At 43.5% G+C, this 27041-nt stretch overlaps 1 protein-coding gene across 1 annotated transcript; it reads right to left on the bottom strand.

The window, feature by feature from the left end:
* Positions 1-7511: 7511 nt before the first annotated feature.
* smc1b (structural maintenance of chromosomes 1B) lies at positions 7512-26670 on the bottom strand. The gene is made up of 25 exons (XM_021576837.3): positions 26283-26670; positions 25885-26073; positions 24252-24364; positions 23905-24108; positions 23188-23426; positions 22847-23105; positions 21813-21953; positions 21653-21735; positions 18070-18277; positions 17574-17759; positions 17170-17355; positions 16822-16968; positions 16483-16620; positions 16091-16207; positions 15218-15324; positions 13677-13818; positions 13341-13486; positions 12969-13122; positions 12453-12557; positions 12135-12288; positions 11460-11614; positions 9197-9348; positions 8676-8745; positions 8478-8588; positions 7512-8287 (listed from the first exon to the last, which is right to left on the bottom strand). The coding sequence occupies exons 1-25, from the start codon at positions 26389-26391 to the stop codon at positions 8192-8194; spliced, it is 3711 nt and encodes a 1236-aa protein (XP_021432512.3). The 5' UTR covers positions 26392-26670; the 3' UTR covers positions 7512-8191.
* Positions 26671-27041: the final 371 nt, after the last annotated feature.

Below are 27041 nucleotides of genomic sequence, written 5' to 3'. Positions count from 1 at the left end.
GCGCGAGATTTACACCCTATCCCAGGATTTTTACCCCGTTTTCTCCCCAATTTTGTGGTATCCAATTGTTTTAGTAGCTACTATCTTATCGCTACAACTCCCGTTCGGCCCCGGGAGAGACGAAGGTTGAAAGTCATGCGTCCTCCGATACACAACCCAACCAAGCCACACTGCTTCTTAACACAGCGCGCATCCAACCCGGAAGCCAGCCACACCAATGTGTCGGAGGAAACACCGTGCACCTGGCAACCTTGGTTAGAGCGCATTGCGCCCGGCCCGCCACAGGAGTCGCTGGTGCGCGATGAGACAAGGATATCCCTACCGGCCAACCCCTCCCTAACCCGGACGACGCTAGGCCAATTGTGCGTCTCCCCACGGACCTCCCGGTCGCGGCCGGTTACGACAGAGCCTGTGCGCGAACCCAGAGTCTTGTGTGGCACAGCTGGCGCTGCAGTACAGCGCCCTTAACCACTGCGCCACCCGGGAGGCTATCCCAGGATTTTCAAGGGCCAGCGAGAGCTCACAGGAAGCCGCTGGAACGAAGACGCTTTCCAGGGCTTGTGCGCCCTGCCCTTCACAAAGAAAAGAGAACTCTCCCCGGAAGCTTCCCTCAAGTCCTTAGGAAACTGTGCAGTACTTCGTTTTTTATGTATTATTTCTTACATTGTTAATAATTCAGAAAACCTTAAGTGTTATTACATACAGCCGAGAAGAAAAATTGGATATCAGAGAGACATCAACTTACCAGGATAACCAGCACTACGACCAAGAATACGACTTTCCCAAAGTCAATCCTTCGGAGAGGGTGCCGGAGCGGTCTTCTAGTGGGGCTAGTCCCTAGTTAACAGAGTCGACAAAATTAGGGCAAGAGTTTCCAAAGAGATATTCGGGATTGTAACATACTCTGTTTCACAGAGACATGGCTAGCTGGGGACATGCTGTCGGAATCCGTAAAGCCAACGGGATTTTCAGTGCATCGCGCCAACAGTAACAAACATCTCTCTAGTAAGAAGAACATACAAGAACTCAAGTCCTTTTGTTCACCTGACCTAGAATTCCACACAATCAAATGTATTATCTCCCAAGAGAACTCTCCTCGGCTTTTGTCACAGCCATGTATACCCGCAAGCGGATACCAAGACAGCCGTCGAGGAACTTCACTGCAATCTGGAAACCATATATCCTGAGACTGAATTTATTGTAGCTGGGGATTTTAACAAAGCTAATCTGAGGACAAGGCTACCTTCTATCAGTATATTGATTGCAGGGTCGTCAAAGACGGTACAGTATGAAACTCTCTGGGATGACTTCACTAGTTTACCACCACCACAAAGTGATAAACACGCCTATTTATACAATTTATCTTCTCAGCGATATGACGTAGATGCAGAAAGTAAACAGCATAGTGGGTACAATTTTCACAACAACTAAGAGCGTTGAAGTGTGAGCCTCACACTTCATCTGCTGTTTTGGTGCTCTGGCTACCACGTTGTGAACAGTTTGAAGCGAACCCGTGCACATGCGCAGATATTGTGTGTGATTGTGTGAGAGCAAAAGTCTTGCATCTTGCTCATCTCAATATCTCCAGTGCTGCTTGGGGCAACCTGATTTTGCTAAGTCTATGGCAGCAGCCCAAACGCAAAGTAGACAGCCCTCGGCCCTAAACCCTCAGCACTCAAATTATGTTAGACATCATCTCATCCAAGTGTACCTTAAATGTCCTTTGCCCAAGCGAGGGAGAGTGATGATCGGATGCAACGTCCTTGATGGAAATCTTGAAGTTGAGCTTAAAAAACACCAAACTAAAGCTATTAATGTAGCAAGCTAACGTAGCTAGCTAGCATTTTGTCAGGTAGATAGCTAGAGTTACAATACTTAGCTGGCTAGCTAATTTTATAGCTATTTTATTCCAATACATTCCAGAATTCCCCAAAATATGTTTATGAAGCTAGCTACGTTTTATAGGCTCCTCACTACGAGACTAAGCCATTTTGAGCGGCACTCCCATTTGCCAACGCTAAAATAAATGTCATCTATATATTTGTTTTGCAAGCCTACACTTAAGATGGCAATCAAACTGCATCCTGTTTCAAGAGAGAGGTATTGAGCTCATGGGTTCCGGAGTTCTTCTGCAAAAAGATAGAATTAGAGTTGGATAAATGTAGATCAACTTGAATATTTTTGCAAGGACTTATAGAGAATACTAACCTCAACATCAACCTTCAATCCAAATCAAAATTCCATAGCTAAAAGCGTGATTTTGGACAAAACTACCTAAATGTACTAATACTAGTAAGGACTATCAAGAAAAAACTTTAACAAACCTGCAGAAGAAACACAGTGGAACCTGTAAATACTATCCAACACGCAGACGAGGATAGTCTGATCACACCTCTTCAAAATGTCCTGCAGACGAGGATAGTCTGATCACACCTCTTCAAAATGTCCTGCAGACGAGGATAGTCTGATCACACCTCTTCAAACTGTCCTGCAGACGAGGATAGTCTGATCACACCTCTTCAAACTGTCCTGCAGACGAGGATAGTCTGATCACACCTCTTCAAACTGTCCTGCAGACGAGGATAGTCTGATCACACCTCTTCAAACTGTCCTGCAGACGAGGATAGTCTGATCACACCTCTTCAAACTGTCCTGCAGACGAGGATAGTCTGATCACACCTCTTCAAAATGTCCTGCAGACGAGGATAGTCTGATCACACCTCTTCAAAATGTCCTGCAGACGAGGATAGTCTGATCACACCTCTTCAAACTGTCCTGCAGACGAGGATAGTCTGATCACACCTCTTCAAACTGTTCTGCAGACGAGGATAGTCTGATCACACCTCTTCAAACTGTCCTGCAGACGAGGATAGTCTGATCACACCTCTTCAAACTGTCCTGCAGACGAGGATAGTCTGATCACACCTCTTCAAACTGTTCTGCAGACGAGGATAGTCCCCCCCCCCCAGCACTGAACACATCCAGCTCCCACAACTGCACTGCTCCTCCATCATTGAGAGGGATAAATTCACAGAGCTGGAGAGAGACATGGTGGAGCTCAGAGAACAAGTCCACACAATCCAGACAGGACAAACCCATAAACCCCCCCCCCCCCCCCCAACAAGACCCGGGGGGGCTGGAGGTGGACGGCTGTCTGAGAGAACTCAAATCAAATCAGTATATTTGTCACGTGAGCCGTATACAACAGGTGTACAGCTTACAGTGAAATGTTTACTTACAAGCCCTAACCAACAAATATATATATATATATTTTTTAAGGGTATTAGGTAAACAATAGATAAGTAAAGAAAAAAAAAAAAAACTGAAAATAACAGTAGCGAGGCTATGTACAGGTGGTACCAGTATAGAGTCAATGTGCGGGGGCACCGGTTAGTCTGGCTAATTGAGGTAATATGTACATGAATGTATAGTTGAAGTGACTATGCATAAATTATAAACAGAGTAGCAGCAGCATAAAAGGGGGGGTTGTTGGGTGGTGGGACACAATGCAAATAGTTCGGGTAGCCATTTGATTACCTGTTCAGGAGTCTTATGGCTTCGGGGTAAAAGCTGTTGAGAAGCGTTTTGGTCCTAGACTTGGCGCTCTGGTACCGCTTGCCATGCGGTAGCAGAGAGAACAGCCTATGACTGGGGTGGCTGGGGTCTTTGACAATTTTAGGGCCTTTCTCTGACACCACCTGGTGTAGAGGTCCTGGATGGCAGGAAGCTTAGCCCCAGTGATGTACTGGGCCGTACGCACTACCCTCTGTAGTGCCTTGGGGTCAGAGGCCGAGTAGTTGCCGGCAGTGATGCACAATTCAGAAAAGAGACGTTAAATTCTACAACCACATAACAGGAAATGATTCTCAAACCTTCCATAACAAAATCCTTACCTACAGAGAAATGACCTTGGAGAAGAGTCCCCTAAGCAAGCTGGTCCTGGGGCTCTGTTCACAAACACAAACAGACCCCACAGAGCCCCAGGACAGCAACACAATTAGACCCAACCAAATGATAAGAAAAGTTACAATATACAAAAAAACAGAGCTAACTACAATGCTATTTGGCATTGTCTCCCTCAATAAGTGTAATGGCTACTGCTATAGATTTCAGGAGTTTCAGGCTGCTTACCATTCTCTCCCAACATATATCATCCAGGAGGATCCTCTTGATGGGGCTGTCCATAACGGCAGACTGTGATATGGCCATTTCTTGGAGAGACTCCTTCCCCTCCAGGAGACTGTCAAACATGATGACACCACCCCAATGGGTGTTGCTGGGCAGCTTCAATGTGGTGCTCTTATTCTTCTCACTTTGCTTGGTGAGGTAGTTTGCTGCAATAACTTGATGGCCCTTCACATACCTAACCATTTATTTGACTCTCTTGTAGAGTGTATCCATTGTTTTCAGTGCCATGATGTCCTTGAGGAGCAAATGATTCAATGCATGAGCAGCACAGTCAATGGGCGTGAGGGTAGGACTCCTGTACTTTAGACCAAGCAGCCTTCATGTTCGCAGCATTGTCTGTCACCAGTGCAAATACCTTCTGTGTTCCAAGGTCATTCATGACTGCCTTCAGCTCATCTGCAATGTAGAGACCGATGTGTCTGTTGTCCCTTGTGTCTTTGCTCTTGTAGAATACTGGTTGAGGGGTGGAGATGATGTAGTTAATTATTACTTGCCCACAAATATTCGACCAGCCATCAGAGATGATTGCAATACAGTCCGCATTCTCTATGATTTGCTTGACCTTCCCTTGAACTCTATTGAACTCTGCATCCAGCAAATGAGTATATAAAGCATGCCTGGTTGGAGGGGTGTATGCTGGGCAAAGAACATTCAGAAATCTCTTCCAATACACATTGCCTGTGAGAATCAGAGGTGAACCAGTTGGATACACAGCTCGAGCAAGACATTAATCAGCATCTCTGACTACGTTCCTCCATTGAGTAAAAAAAACTTAAGATTCCAGGAGGACCATGAGCTGTTGCTATCGATAAGGTGCCTGATTCATAATTTCCCCCTTGAACAGAAGTAGAGGGACTTTTGTCAGAGGTTGCTTGTTGTGAGCGCTGAGGGAACTTTCTGCACTTGGCAGATGATTCTGCATCTTTGTTGCATTCTTCACATATGATTTTGCCCAGTATTTGAAAATGTACACAGCTTTTCCTTCTACATTAGCTGCAGTGAGATGTCTCCACACATCAGATAGTGCCCATTTTCCTGTAAAGATTAGGAAAAAGTAGTTTTTAAAAAACAAATACAATTCCATGTACAGATAAATAATAAAGCAGTTAGATTAATTAAACAACTCCTTTGTAACAAATGTTTTAAAATGAAACATGTATGGAAACAGATGAATTAACACTTCAGTTAGCAGGCTCAAGCAAGCTAAAACCCACATGGTAGCAAAAACGAATTAGCAGAAATTGTTAAGTCATAACTGATTTAAAACACACTTGGCTGTAAGCTACTATTTACTTGCTAACAAAAAAACATGTACGGCATATAAAATATATTCACCCCACCCAGTATTGTAATCAAAACTTACCAGAAAGCATGCGGTCCTTGGCTCAGACAGTGTAGTAGTATGGGCTCAATAGCGTCTCATTAGTGTGCAAGATCTTGAGAATCAGCTGTACATGTGATGGAAGAATGCACTGTGCATGCAGAGGGTTGCAATTCCATTGTATTGGGGATTAGTTATATCAAAATAGGCCACAAGACCTAGAATTGCCTTATGCGTACCCCACAAAAAAAGGTTCACTGTTATAAGCTAACATTTGATGAATTTAAGCAAAATTCCCAAAATACCCAGGCTTAACTTCCCATGGAAAAATTCTGGAAATTTACTGGAAAGTTTCCAACCCTATTAGAGACACATATTTCCCTCAGATTACACACCCACAAAGAATTCGAAAACAGATTAATATTTACTGTACATTTTATTAACATTTCACTTTTGTTTATCATCTATTTCACTTGCTTTGGCAACGTAAACATATGTTTCCCATGCCAATTGTAATGGTCGTCGGTGGAAGGTGAGGACCAAAGCGCAGCGTGATACTTGTTCCAAGTTATTTATTTTAATTGAACAACATCAAACAAAGACACAAAAACCACAACTGAACAAATCATAGAAATCATAGAAAAAAGAACATAGACTGCCCACCCAACTCACGCCCTGACCATACTAAAACAAAGACATCACAAAGGAACTAAGGTCAGAACGTGACACCAATAAAGCACCTTAAATTGAAATTGATTCCCAAGAGAAAGGCTGCATTGCAAACACTTAAAAGTCACACCCTCTCCCCTCAAATTAAGTGAACACTTCTGATGATGTATCATGGTGTCTGACAAGTTGACACTTGCAGGGCAAGGGAAGAAAAAAATTAATTTTAAATGGACCGCTTTTGCGTTTTTTTTGTGTTTTTAGTCATCGTGGAACCACAGGTAGCTAGCTGTTGTGTGTGTTTATATGCGCTAATCAATTATGATTGCATTTCATATCTTGGCTAGAAGACAACGCCTCTGCAGACATCGAATGTTAGCCAATCCGAATATATCAGGTAAATCGAAAATTGCAATGCATAAGTGTGATGTCAGGGTATATGTGCAAGATAACGTTTCCAAAAGCTAACCAAACAAAAACATAATTACTTTTACAATTTCTAACTTATTTACATTTGTTTTTACTTACACTTGTATGTTGACTTCCCCATATTAATGTTGGTTTTGAGTTTTGTCTGACTTTTCTTAGCGGATGTACAATCATCGCAAATTGAATTATGGGGCATTTCAGGACCCGGATTGAACATAATTGTACACTCACTGCTTGTTAGCAAGATGGCTGCGCGGTGGCTTAATTAGTTAGTCATCCTGGGTTTATACACATCACTGGTTTAAAATCACATTTTAAAGGGAGGCTGCATTCCAAATACGTTTTAAACTCCTAAAAGACACACCCTCCTCCATTTACCCTCGCCTTATGCCCATGGGGAATCTCTGCGGCCATCTTTGTCGTCGGTCCAAATTATGAGCCAAGGGAAGTTAGCAACCATGCTCCTCCATTGTAAAAAATATGTTGGAAGGTATAGAAATGCATACATTCATGTCTAGATTATATTTTGACATGTTTGACTTATTACAGACACCTTAATGCATACTTTTAAATTATGTGAGCTAAACATACAAATACATGAAAAAATATATAAATATATTCACATTCAAGTATTTTTTTAAAAGAGTACTGTTACTTTCACCACTACAAAAAAAAAATACTTTTAAATACAAGTAATTTTGTCCACATTCCTATGGAGGACTGCTTCTACTGGGGATTGCCAGTATGGGTGAACGTTGGCTTCAGATTCTCAGTGGCCTATACATTGCATCAGCAATCCAGGGTTAGTATACATAACTGTTTTAAAAGTATACATAATTGTTTTAAACCTAACCTTAGCCACACTGCTAACCTTATGCCTAACCCTAAATTAAGACCAAAAAGCACATTTTTGTTTTCATGAATTATTTATTACCATCTAGCCAATTTCGACTGTGGATGTGGTATATAGTGGAAACCCAATTGCAGCTGAAAACAGCAGTCAGTCGGGGCATGGGAAGGTTCAGCCAAACCACTTCTGCATATTTAAAGTAGGCTGGTTTTTACATTTAAAAAATGGTTGTAATCAGAAGTCCTCATTGACCTGTTGACATGGTATATTTGAAAAGCCTTGTTACAGCTCATAAACTGGCACACTGCTGCCACCTGTTATCCACTATTCACATTGCACAATGCCATTTGATCTGCGTGATTACAGGGATTTTGGGTTGTAATGATGAATAGATAATTCAGTCCAAAAGAACACAAAGACAATATAAAGAGGAAACGATTTATATTAAATATAAAGTAAAACAGTGAAATCGAACCCTGGTATATTAAAATGCTTCAAGCTAAACAATGATAGAAAAGTATTGAGAGGGAGTACAACATCCTCAAACCTCCGGAATAAAAATCAACGTAACAATAAGCAATATATTAACATTAATAAACAAACATTTTAGGTGAATGCTTTTGGCAATCAATTGAAGATTGGTTTAATACTATCCCAAGAGAAACAGGAAATCAGCTGTCAGGGTCTATCACATCAGGCCAATAAAGTATATATTTGATTGTTTGTTCTTTCTTTCTTTACATCTCCTTCTCTCTCTCTGTTCCGTTCTCTTCGTTCAGGGAATAGGGACTTAGGTCCAGCGTCAGCATGCGGCTGAACATGCACTCGTTAAACTGAGAGAAAAAGAAAGACAGTTAAGTCACAGGGACTGATATCCTCGCCTCCTTCTCAAGACACTTTGGAGGAAAGCAACCTAGGTTCTTCTTTGGTGTTTTGGGAAGAAGGCAAGGAGAGACGAGAGAGGCAGCAGAACCAGGCCGCGAGAGAAAGATGGTCTGGAATAAAGGTGTTTTGGTACTGTACCTCAGGGTAGACCCCCAGCAGAGCGTCAGCTCTAGAGTAGAACTCCTCCTTCAGAGAGATGACGATGATCTGGAGGCTCTCTCTCGACTGCTCCCTGATAAAGCTGGTCACCTGCATCCACAGAGACAGACAGGTCAGCTATATTGCCATATTCGTAGCTACAGCCCATATTTAATCACAATTAAAATGTCAACTTGCTTTGCCAATATTGGTGTTGTCCAGGGCTGCATCAACCTCATCCAGGACAAAGAACGGAGCTGGACGGAAGCTGATTGAGAAAACACAAACATCAGACAGTGGTTCAGTGCTGTAGGGTACCCTAGTGGTTAGAGAGTTGGACTGGTAACCGAAAGCTTGCAAGTTCATATCCACGAGCTGACAAAGTACAAATTTGTCGTTCTGTCCCTGAACAGGCAGTTAACCCACTGTTCCTAGGCCGTCATTGAAAATAAGAATTTGTTCTTAACTGACTTGCCTAGTTAAATAAAGTTAAAATAAAAAATAAATAAAAATAATGATGGGCATATCTCATGTCTGCTGTGTAAAGCCAACACGAGAGCAGCGATTGCCTTCTCTCCTCCAGACAGGTTGTCCACGGCCATGAACTTCTCTCTCTCTCTCTCTCACCTGTGTATGGCAAAACCAAAGCCAAGGCAGCAATGGCCTTCTCCCCTCCACAGGCTGTCCGTGGCCATGAACCTTTTCTCTTTCTCTCTCACCTGTGTATTGCGAACACCAGAGCCAGGGCAGCGATGGCCTTCTCTCCTCCAGACAGGTTGTCCATGGCCATGAAGCGTTTCCCAGGAGCAATACAGTTGTAATTGATGCCATCCAGGTAGGGCTCATCTGGGTTCTCAGCACTCAGAATGGCCTGGAGGGAGCAGCACACATTCAGGCATATACACACCCGTACATTACACCAGGGTTCGTACAGACAGTGGTAAGTCAAATTCAAGGACTTTTTCAAGCACTAATATTTATTTTCAAGGACCATCAATTTGTAATACTTCCTATTATGCAATTGTTTCTAGTCACCACCAGATGGCTGTATATCGCCACAACCTCATGAAAAAAACAAACTAACTTACTAGTCATCACTACCTTAGAAGTTCCACTCAATAATACGTGTTTCGCTCATTTTTATTACATACAGGAGTCAGTAATGGTGGTGTTGTAATTTGAGTAGTGATGAGCAGGACACGCCTACTGGTGAACACATGTCCTATTCACATTACTACACAATTCCAACTTAATGACTGTATTTATTGGCCATTTGGGAATCTCCTACTTAATAGCTACAAAAAAGCATCTTGCTTTCAACTGGCAGCTTTAGTGTCGCCAGTCGGGAGAAGGGCGAGTGGGCAGTGAGGAAAACGGCATGTGATCAGCCACCAGAATGGCAGGAGCATGGCTGCCGCTTGAATATCGCAGGCACACTGTGAATGAGGCAATTGCCAAAAAACCTCCATAATGTAGAAGTGGCGCCAGCGCAGGAAGCAGTGTTGTCTTTCCCCCTTCATGTGGCGCTTCAGGGCCGATTCACCCATGCTCGCAACGTCAAACTTGGACGCATTGTTTGCACATTACACGGTGCGGATTGGTTGGTTTCAGTGATGTAGTGGTAAATAAAGGTGGGTAAACTACAGGACCTGTCAACATTTTGGACACACTTACTCAGGTTTTTCTGTATTTGTATTATATTCTACATTGTAGAATAATAGGGACGACGTCAAATCTATGAAATAACACATATGGAATCATGTAGTAACCAAAAAACTGGTTAAAAAAAATACAAATATAATTAAAATTCTTCAAAGTAGCCAACCTTTGGCATGACGACAGCTTTGCACACGATTGGCATTCTCTCAACCAGCTTCACCTGGAATGTTTTTTCAACCGTCTTTAAGGAGTTCCCACATATGCTGAGCACTTGTTGGCTGCTTTTCCTTCACTCTGCGGTCCAACTCATCCCAAACCATCTCAGTTGGGTTGAGGTCGGGTGATTGTGGAGGCCAGGTCATCTGATGCAGCACTCCATCACTCTCCTTCTTGGTCAAATAGCCCTTACACAGCCTGGAGGTGTGTTGGGTCATTGTCCTCTTGAAAAACAAATGATAGTCCCACTCAGCGCAAACCGGATGGGATGGCGTATCGCTGCAGAATGCTGTAGTAGCCATGCTGGTTAGCTGTGCCTTGAATTCTAAATAAATAATTGACAGTGTCAGCAGCAAAGCACCCCCACACCATCACACCTCCTTCTCCATGCTTCACAGTGGGAACCATACATGCAGAGATCATCCGTTCACCTACTCTGCGTCTTACAAAGACACAGCGGTTGGAAACAAAAATCTCAAATTTGGACTCATCAGACCAAAGGACAGATTTCCACTGGTCTAATGTCCATTGCTTGTGCTTCTTGGCCAAAGCAAGTCTCTTCTTATTGTTGGTGTGATAAATAAAATATCCCAGAAATGTTCCATTAGCACAAAAGGCAGGATTGTATCTACAACTGCCCGGCATTTTAGCTATCAATGTGACGTTTGGCTGTGCCTAATCAGTCAGTTCTGTCACTGCCTGGCTCAGTGGCATTGTGGGTTGAATGAGTGAGCTCACCTGGCAACCACAGCGCGAAACACGTGAAGAAATAAAACTCAGTAGTCTACCTGGAAATTAATTTGCAAGACCAATACATTTTTCTGATATTTTTCAGAAATGTATTTGCTCATGTTCTCCTCTCATTTGAATTGAAGTACTTTTGAAGTACCTACTTGAGAAAATATCAGATTTTCAAGGTACTCCAAATAGAAGTACTTTAAGCATCTCAAGCACCTTTTGCAGACCCTGTTACACACACACATTACAAACACGACACATACTACACACCACAAACCTGATAAGTGCGTCTATTACACAGTAGTATGAAGATTGCTTTCAGGTGTGTGTGTGTGTACAAGTGTTTCTGTATGAGTAAAGCCTTCACACCTGAGCGCTAGTGTTCCTGCACAGTTGTTTGTAGATCTGGTCGATGACGACAGAGACGTGTTCAAAGCACTGACTGAAGAGTCTGAAGCGTTTGGCTTTAACCTGCTCAAACTCCTGGTTACTCCTTCTGGCTGCCTTGCTGCTGGCATCAAACGCTGGAGCACACAGAGGGAGACAGAGGCAATCAGATGAACATAATTGAGCCATACACACACATATGTATTGCACCATGACCTTTAAGGGACCACAACAGAAAAAAGTTATTAACTTTATTGTGTTATCCCTGTCAAGTTTTTTAAATGTATGTATGGCTTTTTTTAACTAGCTATTTAAAATGTAAGTCGATCAAAGATCTGTAGGCACTAAAAAGTTAGGTCCCGCCGTGGTATTGGGAGAACACATGCTGCAATGCATTTGAAATATGCCACTCTAGCATCTTAAAAGTTTGTCACTAAAACCAGTTTCCTCCGGGTTTTAACTTTTTAGGGCCCTCAATGGGTTCCCACAATACACTCGCCAAGACAAGTAAAGCGATAGCGTTTGTGTATTGAGGTGTGTGTCGCCACTATACAGTTGGTGTATTGAGGTGTGTGTCGCCACTATACAGTTGGTGTATTGAGGTGTGTGTCGCCACTATACAGTTGGTGTATTGAGGTGTGTTTCAGCACTTTGTACCGTCCACCACCCCCTGGAATTTGTCCTTGACCACCCTCATTTTCTCCAGGGCTTTAAGGTTGGGGGCTGTGGAGCGCTGTAGGACCCCCTCTAGAGAGGACACTGTCTCCTTAAGACGCTCTACCTGGGGGTCCACCTCCTCCCCTGCAAGATCCTGTTGGACATAAAGACACACACGTTTGGACAGCATAACGTTAGATGCATAACTGTCCTCTGGGGTGAATATAGTACATTAACTGTATGATATTGATCAGTTCTTAAAGCTAAGAGACTGAGAAGGGATACTGTATTGATTGATGATTGATTAATGAGGTCTACCTTCAGCTCAGCTCCCAGGCCAGAGTAGTCGATGACCATCAGCGCCTCTCTCTCGTAGATGTCCATAGTGGTGCAGGTGCTCTCTGTGAGTGACTCTGAGTCCAGCTGACAAGGCCAGATCAGTCAATCAGACATAAGAGAGAGAGAACTTTATTCTCCCCCGATAGTGAATTTGAATTACACATATGAGAGGTAAACAACTGTACATCCAAGTACACAATACACATTCAGTACAAGGAGAACGTGAACACAGCCTGTCATCTGGGTAGGTCCTGGATTTTACAGCTCTACTGTACACTACCCTGGTCTATGCCCCCCCCCCCCCCCCCCCCCCTCACTCTGTCTCTGATAGTGGAGGCTACTGAGGGGAGGAAAGCTCATAATAATGGCTGGAACGGAGCAAATGGAACTGCATCAAACATATAAAAAACATTTATTTCGCTCCAGCCATTACAACGAGCCCGTATTCCCCAATTAACATGCTACCAACCTCCTGTGGTCTCTAGTCTGTCCTACCTGCACCTCACTGATCTCGTCCAAGCTGCCAGACAGCAGCGTGATGGGCAGGCCCTGGATCTTACAACCTAGCAGCAGATTGTGTTTCCAGATCCTCAACTGCTCCAGGGCTGTCTCAGCTGAGATAACCTCCCTTTGCAGCTTCACCTGCTCTCTGGTGGGGAGAAGGGTTAGACACGGAGAGGGGACAGAGAAAGGAAGAAGAGAAGGGGGAGGGAGATAAAGAGAAAACAGAAAAGGAAGAGGGATAGGGCGGAGAGAGGAGAAGATCAGCTTTTAGAGAGGGCGATGAGACCAGTGAAGTGACCTGCAATCGATTTGATACACTGGACAAAAATAACTTGACAGCAGAACAGCCACAGTCAGTAGTACCTGGAGCTCTCCTGAAGGCTCTTCATCGTTTGGTCCACCTGGGCCTTAGAGTCAGAAGCCTGGGTCCTCTTCTCCAGCAGATGATTCTTCAGATCCAACACTTTAGATTGACTCTCTTCCATCACCACCAGCAGCTTCTCCTCCTCCTAGCGGAGACACAAGAGAACAACACAACACTGGGATTACATTCTGTGTGATTTTAGAGGAGGATTTGAGAAGCTGATGGGAAAAGGGAAGGAAGGGAGGTATGGAGGGACAAGAAAGGAGGATGAAAGGAGATAACATGAGAGGGAAGTTGAGAAAAGGAGAGAACGGAGGAGAGGAGGTATGTTTTGCCTGCTTCTGTTCTTCCACTCTGCACTGCTCCAAGGCGATGGTCTCCTCTAGTTTCTTCATCTTCTTCCTCTGCTGCTCCAGCTGACCCTGTTCATACTCCAACTGGGCCTTCAGACAGGTCCGCTGAGACTCAAACTCCAACCTGGGAGAGGGGTGGGAAAAGAGAGGGGGGTTGATTACACTTAGGCAGTGACAGAAAAGAGATGTGGGAGAGGAGATGGCCAGAAAAATATATAATAATATTTGCGAACAATACACAGTGCATTCGGAAAGTATTCAGACCCCTTGACTTTTGCCACATTTAGTTACGAGGCACAGAACTGGAGAAGGGTACCAAAACATTTAAGAACGAAGTGTCCTCCGTTCTTAAATGGAAGAAGTTTGGAACCACCAAGACTCTTCCTAGAGCTGGCCGCCTGGCCAAACTGAGCAATTGGGGCAAAAGTGCCTTGGTCAGGGAGGTGACCAAGAAGCCGATGGTCACTCTGACAGAGCTCCAGAGTTCCTCTGTGGAGATGGAAGAACCTTCCAGAAGAACAACCATCTCTGCAGCACTCCACCATCAGGCCATTATGGCCAGACAGAAGTCACTCCTCAGTAAAAGGCACAGGACAGCCCGCTTAGAGTTTGTCAAAAGGCATCTGAAGGACTCTCAGACCATGAGAAACAAGATTCTCTGATCTGATAAAACCAAGATTGAACTCTTTGGCCTGAATGCCAAGTGTCACATATGGAAGAAACCTGGCTACATCCATACTGTGAAGCATGGTGGTGGTACTATCATGCCCTGGAGCTGTTTTTCAGCGACAGGGACTGGGCGACTAGTCAAGACTGAGGGAAAGATGAACGGGGTACAGTACAGAGATATCCTTGATGAAAACCTGCTCCAGAGTGCCAGGGACCTCAAACTGGGTTGAAGGTTCACCTTCCAACAGGACAATGACCCTAAGCACACAGCTAACACGGAACCCAAACCGGCTGCGCGCCTGCTCCATCGTACATTTATTTTGTCCCCCTACAGAGACCCTGAAAATAGCTGTGCAGCGACACTCCCCGTGCAACCTGACAGAGCTTGAGAGGATCTGCAGATAAGAATGGGAGAAACTCAACAAATACAGGTGTGCCAAGCTTGTAGCGTCATACCCAAGAAGACTCGAGGCTGTAATTGCTGCTAAAGGTGCTTTAACAAAGTACTGAGTAAAGGGTCTGAATACTTATGTAAATGTGATTTTTTCCATTTTTTAAATCTTTAATACATTTGCTAAAATTTCTAAAAACCTGTTTTTGTTTTGTCATTATGAGGTATTGTGTGTAGATTGATGAGGGGAATTGTTTTTTTATTTTATTTTAAAATACATTTTAGAATAAGGTTGTAATGTAACAAAATGTGGAAAAAGTCAAGGGGTCTGAACACTTTCCGAATGCACCGTACACCGTATAAGAACAAGCATACTGTACAATCAGTCCATATAAACTTGTTAGCATCATCGTTCCATAGACCATATATACTGTATGTAATGTAGCGAGGTCCAGTCCAATACCGTTTCCTGTCTACATCCTGCTGCTGTTTGAGATGCTCCTGTTCATACTCCCTGATGTTGGCCACTCCTATCTCAGCACAGAAGTCTGAGAACACCACGTCCTCCATCTGAACACAGAACAATAACAACAACATGACCACGAACCTGGTCCCCCTAGACATAGCAGGCAGAACGTTCCTACTCTATGGCAGTGACATACTACAAATATTTGGTAGTGCGGCAGGTAGCCTAGCGGTTAGAGCGTTTGGCCGGGAATCAAAAGGTCACTGGTTTGAATCCCCAAGCCGACAACGTTTAAAATCTGTTAATGTGATCTTGATCCAGGGCACGTTGTTCATGTAAATCTCTCTGGATAAGAGTGTCTGCTAAATTATGTGAAAGTATAGTCCCATGTGGCTGAGTTGGTAGAGCATGGCATTTCCCACTTTGAAGTGTTGGGTTCAATTCCCACTTGACTTCAACATGTGTCTACTTTCTTCTTTTCCAATGAGAGCATAGTAGGCCATCAACAGTTTTTCAGCTTATTATGTATTGGGCGATGTTTTCGAGTTTTGAAAATGTATGCACTCACGACTGTAAGTCTCTCTGGATAAGAGCGTCTGCTAATTGATGTAAAACCTTTGGTGTTGTTTGTGTTAGCTATGACACGCCACTAATAACAGGTGTCTGCTATTTAGCGGATGCTCTTATCCAAAGCGACTTACGATAGAAATTGTGCCTCGCTCAAGGGCATATCGACAGTTTTTTCTCCCTTAGCCGTCTCAGGGATTCAAACCAACAACCTTTTGGTTACCAGCCCAATGCTTTTAACCGCTAGGCTACCCGCCAATTTAGACATTATTCTAAATAGTCTTGGTAGCAGTGCGTCCTGACCTGGTTGATCCTGTCTTGGAGCTTCTTCATCTCCAGCTCCTTGATCTCCCTGTTCTCTTTCTGCATCTCCAGCTGAGACTCCACGTTGGCCAGCTCAGCCTCCAGGCGAGACATCTCCTGAAGGGAGAGACATGCAAGTTGTCAAGACATGAGATGTGCGCGACATGGGCCACAGATTGAGAAAACTCTTACAGTATTGAGAGACTTACAGTAGAGTGCATGCATACATTTTCAAAACTCAAAAACAGCACCCAAACTGAAAAACTGTTGATGGCTTACTATGCTCTTTTTGGAGTAAAAATAAGTAAACACATGTTGAATTCAAGTAGAAGTGGTGGTTTGCAGATGGTGTAGTCAGAGTAAGTTACAGTAACAGTGTTAGTGTAGTTTACCGCGTGGCAGTTGGGAATGCTCTTCTTGCGGAGGGTGTCCAGTTCAGTGTGGGAGTACTTCAGACGGGTCTGAACCCCCTGAGCCTGAGACTGGATCTGTTTCAGCTCAGGCTCCTTACGCTTCAGCTTCACCAGACCCTGTCACATGACACAGGAAGTTGAAATAAAGAACTGTCTCAGATAATTGGTCAGAAAAACTATACTCCTTGAGCCAGAGAGAATAAGTTAGCGGTTTTGCAGTGCATATTATAGAATCAAGACTTACAATAATAAAAAATGTATTAGATTCCCAGACTTTCAAAATCTAGATTCTGAAAGTGTGCAAAGACCCAGACTCACACGTAGCTCTGCAGTCAGCTGTTCTTTGAGCTCCTTCAGCTTGGTCATGTCCTTCTCGTCCCAGCGCCGGGCCTTGCTCCGCAGGTAGCTGGAGCCCCCAGAGATCACCCCTGACTTGGAGAACATGGTACCGTCCAGAGCCACCGTCTGGGGGAAAATATTGAGGTGGGTGCTACCACAGTAAAGTGGATGGGGGGGGAACTCAGACTGGCTGGCTGGTTGACTGACTAATTGTGCATGTTTGAGATTGTCTACTGTACATTGCAGTCGGACTGCGCAGAATTACTGATCTATATATCTCCTTGAATCCCATAGCCCTCAAACAAGCTGAATGACTGACTAACTCACCTTGAGTCGCTCAGGCCCGTCGAAGGCGATGGCTCTGGCCTCTTTGAGCGTCTCACAGACAAGAGCGTTGCCACACACAAACTGGATGACTTTCTTCAGCTGAGGAGCGGTAGGGGAACACTGCACCACGTCCACCATCATCTTAGCTCCACGCACCCCACGCAGCCGCTCATTCAGAGGGCTCACCTGGGAAGGGACAGGGAGGTGGGACAGCCTCAGTAAGGTTTGTGTGTTGGGTGTGTTAATCAAAGCCTCTGTTGTTAGTTTTAGGTAGTTCTGGTTGTGTTTCTCCATCCCCCATCCCTCAGCTTTATAGCAAATGTAGCGGAGCTGCCGTTTTGTTGTTTTTTTTAATTAAGGAGTAGGCCTACAAACAATCTCAACTTCTTTGTCCACTGACTCACGTCCAGGTAATCTATGGGTAAGAAGGTTTCTGGTTCGGCCCTCTCCTCTTTGACAAAGCGGATGCAGTCCCGAGCCACCTTCTCTGACGACACTACTATGGCGTTCATGTAGCGTCCAAACACCTTGGTGACGGCCAGCTGGTACTTCTTATGGATGGGGCTGCACAGGTCCACCAGACGACCAAACTGGGAAATAGAGGAACAAATACACCCTGGCAGAAATCTTCCTCTGGATGCTGACAAAGATCTTGGAAGATCCTACAAGACCTTTAGATAGATCTTACTGGATACTAGTAACAGGATCTTAAAATATCTCAAGATTCTACGAGATCCGAAGCAAGATTGCTACCAAGGCAATTCCTACAAGCTCACATTCAAATGACTGTAATAAGGGATGAGGGGGAGGAGGGGGTGCACTATGGAAGATTATATTTTCCCAGTTTGATCTAATGAGGTGTTGGTGGCAGTGAGACAGGGATGTCTAGGGATGTCTCACCAGTGTGTCAGGGTAGAGTCTGAGGAGGTTTTCCAGGACCTCGTTGCGTTGCTGCTGCCTCTTACTCTCCTGGCTGTCCAGCCTGGCGTTCTGCAGCTCTCCCAGTACCTCCCCTAACTCCTGGTTCACCTCCTCCCCCCTCACCCTCCCTCTCTGCAGTTCCGCAGACAGCACCTCCTCCTGCTGACGAGACTCCTCCAGAGAGCTCCTGAACAGAAGAAAAACAAATCGTTTGTCACTCTTTTCCCTTCTTTCTCCCTCTTTCCTTTTCTCTCTCTCCTTCACACTCTCCTTCTCTCTCTAATTTTCTATCTCTCTCTCCTTCACACTCTCCTTCTCTCTCTAATTTTCTATCTTTCTCCCTCTTTCCTTTTCTCTCTCTCCTTCACACTCTCCTTCTCTCTCTAATTTTCTATCTTTCTCCCTCTTTCCTTTTCGCTCTCCTTCACACTCTCCTTCTCTCTCTAATTGTCTATCTTTCTCCCTCTTTCCTTTTCTCTCTCTCCTTCACACTCTCCTTCTCTCTCTAATTTTCTATCTTTCTCCCTCTTTCCTTTTCTCTCTCTCCTTCACACTCTCCTTCTCTCTCTAATTTTCTATCTTTCTCCCTCTCCTTTTCTCTCTCCTTCACACTCTCCTTCTCTCTCTAATTTTCTATCTTTCTCCCTCTTTCCTTTTCTCTCTCTCCTTCAAACTCTCCTTCTCTCTCTAATTTTCTATCTTTCTCCCTCTTTCCTTTTCTCTCTTTCGTTCACACTCTCCTTCTCTCTCTAATTTTATATCTTTCTCCCTCTTTCCTTTTCTCTCTCTCCTTCACACTCTCCTTCTCTCTCTAATTTTATATCTTTCTCTCCTTCACTCTCTCCTTCACACTCTCCTTCTCTCTCTAATTGTATATCTTTCTCTCCTTCACTCTCTCTCTCCTTCACACTCTCCTTCTCTCTCTAATTTTCTATCTTTCTCTCCTTCATTCTCTCTCTCCTTCACACTCTCCTTCTCTCTCTAATTTTCTATCTTTCTCTCCTTCACTCTCTCTCCTTCACACTCTCCTTCTCTCTCTAATTTTCTATCTTTCTCTCCTTCACTCTCTCTCTCCTTCACACTCTCCTTCTCTCTCTAATTTTCTATCTTTCTCTCCTTCATTCTCTCTCTCCTTCACACTCTCCTTCTCTCTCTAATTTTCTATCTCTCTCTCCTTCACTCTCTCTCTCCTTCACACTCTCCTTCTCTCTCTAATTTTCTATCTTTCTCTCCTTCATTCTCTCTCTCCTTCACACTCTCGTTCTCTCTCTAATTTTCTATCTCTCTCTCCTTCACTCTCTCTCTCCTTCACTCGCTCTCTCCTTCACTCGCTCTCATTCTCTCTCTTTCTCTCCTTCTCTCTCTCAGTAGTTTAGTATGTCAGCACAGCCAAGAGAAGCTTTATAAAGAATGGGGTGCTTAACACTGACAAATGTATTTAAGTAGTGTTCTCCTTCAAAAAATAACTGCAACACATACATACAATAGGGGCCGGAATTGCCAGGGGCCTCCCAATACGACATTATCACGATACTTAGATGCCGATAGGATATGTATCGTGGTTCTCATGATTCTATGTATTGCGATTCGTTACTGAGTTTTTATTGCAATTTGATGTTCCAATCATATTGCTCACTATATGTCTGCTGCAGATAGACTTATAAAATGAGTTTGGTCATGGAAATAAGTGCTGAAAACATGTTGATTCAATATTTAAAAAGAAGATGGAGAACACACTATGGGATACAAAATAGCTGAGTTTTGGCAGCCGACTAGCGCTACCTAGCAAAAATGTATAAAAAATTGTCCAAAAGACTTTGAAGTCAAAGTATCTATATATCGTCCAAAATAATATTGTGATATGTAACTACAGTTGAAGTCGGAAGTTTACATACAATTAGGTTGGAATCATTAAAACTCGTTTTTCAACCACTACACAAATTTCTTGTTAACAAACTAGAATTTTGGCAAGTCGGTTAGGACATCTACTTGGTGCATGACACAAGTAATTTTTCCAACAATTGTTTACAGACAGAATATTTCACTTATAATTCACTGTATCACAACTCCAGTGGGTCAGAAGTTTACATGCACTAAGTTGACTGGGCCTTTTAAACAGCTTGGAAAATTCCAGAAAATTATGTCATGACTTTAGAAGCTTCTGATAGGCTAATTGACATAATTTGAGTCAATTGGAGGTGTACCTGTGGATGTATTTCAAGGCCTACCTTTAAACTCAGTGCCTCTTTGCTTGACATCATGGGAAAATCAAAAGAAATCAGCCAAGACCTCAGAAAATAAATTGCAGACCTCCACAAGTCTGGTTAATCCTTGGGAGCAATTTCCAAACGCCTGAAGGTACCACGTTCATCTGTACAAACAATAGTACGCAAGTTAAACACCAAGGGACCACGCAGCCGTCATACCGCTCAGGAAGGAGACACGTTCTGTCTCCTAGAGATGAACGTACTTTGGTGCGAAAAGTATAAATCAATCCCAGAACAACCGCAAAGGACCTTGTGAAGATGCTGGAGGAAACAGGTACAAAAGTATATATATCCACAGTAAAACGAGTCCTATATCGACATAACCTGAAAGGCCGCTCAGCAAGGAAGAAGCCACTGCTCCAAAACCGCCATAAAAAAGCCAGACTACGGTTTTCAACTGCACATGGGGACAAAGATCGTATTTTTGGGAGAAATGTTCTCTGGTCTGATGAAACAAAAATAGAACTGTTTGGCCATAATGACTATTGTTATGTTTGGAGGAAAAAGGGGGAGGCTTGCAAGCAGAAGAACACCATCCCAACTGTGAAACACGGGGGTGATAGCATCATGACGTGGGGGTGCTTTGCTGCAGGAGGGACTGGTGCACTTCACAAAATAGATGGCAGTATGAGGAAGAACAATTATGTGGATATATTGAAGCAACCTCTCAAGACATCCGTCAGGAAGTTAAAACTTGGTCGCAAATGGGTCTTCCAAATGGACAATGACTCCAAGCATACTTCCAAAGTTGTGGCAAAATGACTTAAGAACAACAAAGTCAAGGTATTGGAGTGGCCATCACAAAACCCTGACCTCAATCCTATAGAAAATGTGTGGGCAGAACTGAAAAAGCATGTGCGAGCAAGGAGGCCTACAAACCTGACTCAGTTACACCAGCTCTGTCAGGAGGAATGGGCAAAAAGTCACCCAACTTATTGTGGGAAGCTTGTGGAAGGATACCTGAAACGTTTGACCCAAGTTAAACAATTTAAAGGCAATCCTACCAAATACTAATTGAGTGCATGTAAACTTCTGACCCACTGGGAATGTGATGAATGTGAATCTGAAATAAATCATTCTCTCTACTATTATTCTGACATCTCACATTCTTAAAATAAAGTGGTGACCCTAACTGACCTAAGACGGAGAATTTTTACGAGGATTAATTGTCAGGAATTGTGAAAAACTGAGTTTAAATGTGTTTGGCTAAGGTGTATGTAAACTACCGACTTCAACTGTATCTATTTTTTTCACTCATCAGTAACCAATAACATACACCACAACACATGACTTACTTGCAGGTGTTGGTGTACTCTTCCAGTTTATCTGCTCTCCTGGTGAAGTCCCCCAGCTGAGTCTGGCTGTGCTTAATGCTTACCTATATACACAGAGAAAGTCAACACCAATTTCTGTTTTCACACAAACACGCACACACACACACTCTCTAGTACCTACCTCCACTTCTTTCTTCCTCCGCTGGTCAAACTCGATTTTCTGGTGGTCAGCCTTGACCTCCCAGTGCATCTTCTTAGCCTGCTGGGACAGGAGGGCCCCCTGCTTCCTGGCCAGCTCCTTCAGCTCCTTATAGCGCTCCAACTAGACACACAGAATATACACACACACCAACTTTAAACATCTGCTATCTGAACAGCTAACCGATCGCTGCAGCTGTACATAGTCCATCGGTAAATAGCCCACCCAATTTACCTACCTCATCCCCATACTGTTTTTATTAATTTACTTTTCTGCTCTTTTGCACACCAGTATCTCTACCTGCACATGACCATCTGATCATTTATCACTCCAGTGTTAATCTGCTAAAATTGTAATTATTCGCCTACCTCCTCATGCCTTTCGCACACAATGTCTATAGACTCCTTTTTTTTTATTTTTTTACTGTGTTATTGACTTGTTTATTGTTTACTCCATGTGAACTTTGTGTTGCTGTCTGTTCACACTGCTATGCTTTATCTTGGCCAGGTCGCAGTTGTAAATGAGAACTTGTTCTCAACTAGCCTAACTGGTTAAATAAAGGTGAAAAAAAAAAAATATCACACACACACACATAGCACATGGACCTAAATACACTGAACAAAAATATAAATGTAACATGTAAAGTGTTGGTCCCATATTTCATAAGCTGAAATCCCTGGGTCGCTCCTCTTTTCAGTTCGCTGCAGCTAGCGACTGGAATGAGCTGCAAAAAACACTCAAACTGGACAGTTTCTTCATTCAAAGACTCAATCATTGACACTCTTACAGACAGTTGTGGCTGCTTTACGTGATGTATTGTTGTCTCTACCTTCTTGCCCTTTGCGCTGTTGTCTGTGCCCAATAATGTTTGTACCCTGTTTTGTTGCTACCATGTTGTTGTCATGTTGTGTTGCTACCATGCTGTGTTGTCATGTGTTGCTGCCATGTGTTGCTGCCATGCTATGTTGTTGTCTTAGGTCTCTCTTTATGTTGTGTTGTGGTGTCTCTCTTATTACCTGTTCCTCCTCCAGCTGTATGTCAGCCTTCCGGTTGGTCAACTCCTCCTGGGCATGTCTCTCATAGTCCCTCCAGGCCCTCTCCAGCTCCTGGAGCTCCTGATGGAACTCAGCCAGCTCCTCCTCTTTCTTGGCACCCATCCTCTGGCTCTTCTCCAGGGCCCCACGGGTATCATCTACCTTCTTTAGGTGGTGGGATGTATTCACCTTGGCCTTGATGTACTGGGACCGACGCAGGGACAGGGTCTGCTCCTGCCCACTGGGGGAGAGGGAGAGTTTAGTTAGTAATAAACACACACACCTCTCTCTACATACACTTCTCCCTCCTGACTCCTACCCACCGGATCTCCTTCTCAATCTGCTGCAGCTCTCTGGTAAAGCGTCCATGTTCTTTCTTCTGGGCCTTGACGCTCTGCTCCCACCCATTCAGTCCTGTCTTCTGACCGGCCACAGCCTCCTGTCTCTTCCTCAGGGTCTTTGACAGGGCACTCAGGCCCTGCTGGTTGTGGTACAGCTGGAACAGGTTTAGCTGCAGCCTCCCCTGGTTCAGGTCGTCCACCAACTCCTGGTACTTCTGGGCCTGAGGATGAAGAGAGGGACAGGGTTCATTTTTAAAATTGATTTAACCTTTATTTAACTAGGCAAGTCAGTTAATAAGAACAAATTCTTATTTACAATGGCGGCCTACACCGACCACACCCGGACGACGCTGGGCCAATTGTGCGCCGCCTTACGGGACTCCCAATCACGGCCGGTTGTGATACAGCCTGGATTTGAACTAGGGTGTTTGTAGTGACACCTCTAGCACTGCGATGCAGTGCCTTAGACCGCTGCACCACTCGGGAGCCTAAGAGCATATACATGAATTGAACAATAAACATTGTGAATTGAAATTCCAAAACCTTTCCATGACTTTTAACCACATTTCCAGATTGTCGTAATGATTTAATGTGACTGGGTAAAAAGCAAGTTGTAATTTACTAACTGTTACGACAGTGTTATGTTAAGTCTTATGACAGATAAATGGAGAATATCCCCTCTCTGTGTTCTTATCCTACCTCCACTTTCTCTGAGGAGACCTGCTTCTTCTCTGCGGCGGCTGTCCTCTTCTTGTTGAAGTGGAACTGCGTGTCTTCTTTAGCCTTCTGCAAAGCCTCCTTCTTCCTGTCATAGTCATCAGACAGCTCCAGAGACTGGCTGATGCGCTCAAACATCTTGGTCCGCTCCTTGGGGTTCTTCATGGCGATGGACTCCACCGCCCCCTGTATGGAGTCACAGGAAATATAAAACAGAGGTCACTATTAAACTGTATCAGAATTTATTATGTACTTTAATGAATGGCACTGTAATTAGCTACATTATGAATTATGATAAAATACTAGCAGTTGTGTGTGTGTTTGCTTACCTGGAATACCAGACAGTTTCTAGCTTTAGTCACAATGCCTATCTTCTCCAGTTCCTCTGTGTACTTGGCAAGGGTAATTTGTCTGCCATTGATGCGATACTCAGAGGAGTCCCCTGGAAGATACGCAACATTAGTGCATACAGTACAGTAAAGTAGCACAATCATTAGTTGAGCTACTATAGTTACATACACTACTGGATAAACATTTTGCTAAATATTTGCTGAATAAGACAGACCAGGACAGAATATTTGCTGAATAAGACAGACCAGGTCAGAAGGTAAAACAACGTTGAAAAGACATTCCAGACGTTGAAGTTAGGTTCTATTTAGGTTCTAAATTAAAGGTGAACATTTGTATTTTCGGGATGTTTAAAATACATATTTTATAGGAAGTTGCAAAGGTGTCTTTTCCGGACATTGAAATCAGGCTCATTTTTGCTTCTGACTGAAAGTTGAAAAGATGTAATTTATAGATGTCTATGTTTGGGCCAAATCAAGGCGGGTCAAAATCAATGTCCGTGAACATTGAAGTCAAGGCCCGTCTGGACCGCCCAAAATCTGAACCAAACATAGATTTATATGATTGGTTCAGATTTGGTTTGGACCAGACCAAAGACCAATCTCCGTGGATGTTGAAATCAAGGAGGGTCCGGACTGCACCAAAAATAATCCGGTCCGGACCAAAAACAGACGCCCGAAACTGGGGTGTAGCCTACCATGTCAGCCTGCAATGGAATTGTATGAATGCCTATCCATGTAGTAGGCCCAGTTTTTAAAACAGGCTGTTACATTGGCTTTGTTAGTAGTCCTTATTCCTGTGACTAATCAATTTGGCTATTTAAGCTCTGAATATCAGCTACCCAACTTTATCAGGAGTTATTGTGAGCTTATTTGCAATGTGTTTACTCAACAGGAAATGCAGAAGTATTTTATTTTAGGCTATGATCAGCTTGTCAAAAAATGGACGGAGACAAACTTGAAATCACTGATCATGACAATGGGGTGAAACCACTGATCATGACAATGGGGTGAAATCACTGATCATGACAATGGGGTGAAATCACTGATCATGACAATGGGGTGAAACTCTTGGACAACATTTGTGATTGTCCATTCCATATGGTCCATTTTACTTTGACCTGTCCTGTTTTTAGGATATGTTGTTTGTTAACATGACAGCACATTTTTTATTTGATTGGGTGCCATTTAGGTTAAGCTATTTGATCGGGGAGAAACCGGTATGATGTAGAAAGTGTCCATCTCATTACACTGTCATACATTTGATCTCCAGCCTGTAGGCTACAGAAAAGTCCAAATACTACTTATGTTATATCCTATTTATGCTATATGATTTATGTTATTAAGATACATTTTTTTGACGGAATGTTGGTGGAGTGCTGCAGCAAAGGGCGGCATCAGCGATCACATTAAAACCCATATGCCACTGGTTGAGAGAAATTGTCATTGTTTTTGGGCAAAATTAGGTGAGGTGTTTTATGTGTTGTTTTTGGGAGATGCGTCATCAATCCTGCCTAATGAGCGGGCCGGCCGTGGCATGAGTCCACTAGATAACATTGTTTTCTCATATGAAATAAGTCTATAGTTACTAGCCCTTGGATGCAATCCAACTCACCCGATATGCTCCTACAGAAGTTGAGCTCCTCTCCGTTGTCGTCGCAGTAGCGCATGGTGACGCTGGCCGTGGTGGACACCGGCTTGCCAATGTGGGCTCCGTGGATGAGGTCCCTGGTGTGCTTCACGCGGAGAGTCGCTGCCCGTTCCCCCATCACGAAGCTCAGGGCATCCATCACGTTCGACTTACCTATGGAAAGATGTTGCAAAGTGAAATGCCAGCAAGGTATGTATGAAACGTATTATCAGAACTATCCACTACCTGTCTGTTAATGCCAGTGAGTACACACCATGCTAAAACGCAGACAGTTTAGCAAGCCCATATTGGGTTCATTGCAAAGCTAACGTTAGCTAGCAAGCACGTTGATCAAGATAAAACAAAAGTTCAAGATAACTTACCGGATCCATTTGTGCCAATAATACAGTTAAACCTTTTAAAAGGTCCAATTACTTGCTTCCCTCGCCAAGACTTAAAATTATCCACATCCAACTGCTTTAGAAAACCCATTTTGGGCAGCTAGATCTTCAAAAACGGTTTTTGTCAAGTTTTTCCTCAGAAGAGCGCCACGGAGTGGAAGCCTTCTCCTTTGGCGGGAAACACTCAAATAAGACCATTGGTAAAGGTTGCTAAATCTACATTAGAATATATCTAGGTTATAATATGTAAAACTTTTTTTTTTTTTTTTTACATTATATTAATTTAAATGTTCTATATTTAATTTACTTTAATTTCTTGGCTATGCTGTAACTGTTGCCCCTTTGCCTTGGGGCAACACTGTTGCAAGCAGTGACTAAGGCAAATCAGAAAATCTTGGTTGCAAGACAATGGCCGTTGGCCACTTGGTAATTTGAAATGGCCAGGTTGAGTTGCAGATTTCCCTTCCCTGCTTTGAACATTTGTATATTTTATTTTATTCTGTTGTATTACTTTCCTCTTGACCATAAGGCCTATATATTCTGGAGGCCTTTCAAATGAGCTGAGTAGACCCACTTATCCTGCCCTGGCATGTCTGGGAGAAGGACTGTTACTATCTACAGCTGATACTGAGTGAGGGGGGCAATGGCACCACCAACCATGCTATGGAAAAACAAATAGAGCTAAGACATCATGTCCATTCCCCAAAATAACTCTTGGGCCTAGACCTATTGAATTGCACC

The sequence above is a fragment of the Oncorhynchus mykiss genome, chromosome 2 (assembly GCF_057628025.1).
Source record: "Oncorhynchus mykiss isolate SJ-2025 chromosome 2, ASM5762802v1, whole genome shotgun sequence".
NCBI classification, from domain to species: domain Eukaryota; kingdom Metazoa; phylum Chordata; class Actinopteri; order Salmoniformes; family Salmonidae; genus Oncorhynchus; species Oncorhynchus mykiss.
This window is presented reverse-complemented; position numbering and strand designations above follow the sequence as displayed.

Bases quoted from the DNA above. Each gene is read 5' to 3' on its own strand.
- smc1b (XM_021576837.3), bottom strand. From the start codon at position 26,391: ATGGGTTTTCTAAAGCAGTTGGATGTGGATAATTTTAAGTCTTGGCGA. The intron at 16,208-16,482 runs GTAAACTACACT...CTCTCCCTTCAG, and splicing joins GCATTCCCAACTGCCACGCG to GAGATGTCTCGCCTGGAGGC. The intron at 13,819-15,217 runs GTATTGGACTGG...CCCCTCTCCCAG, and splicing joins CAGGATGTAGACAGGAAACG to GTTGGAGTTTGAGTCTCAGC.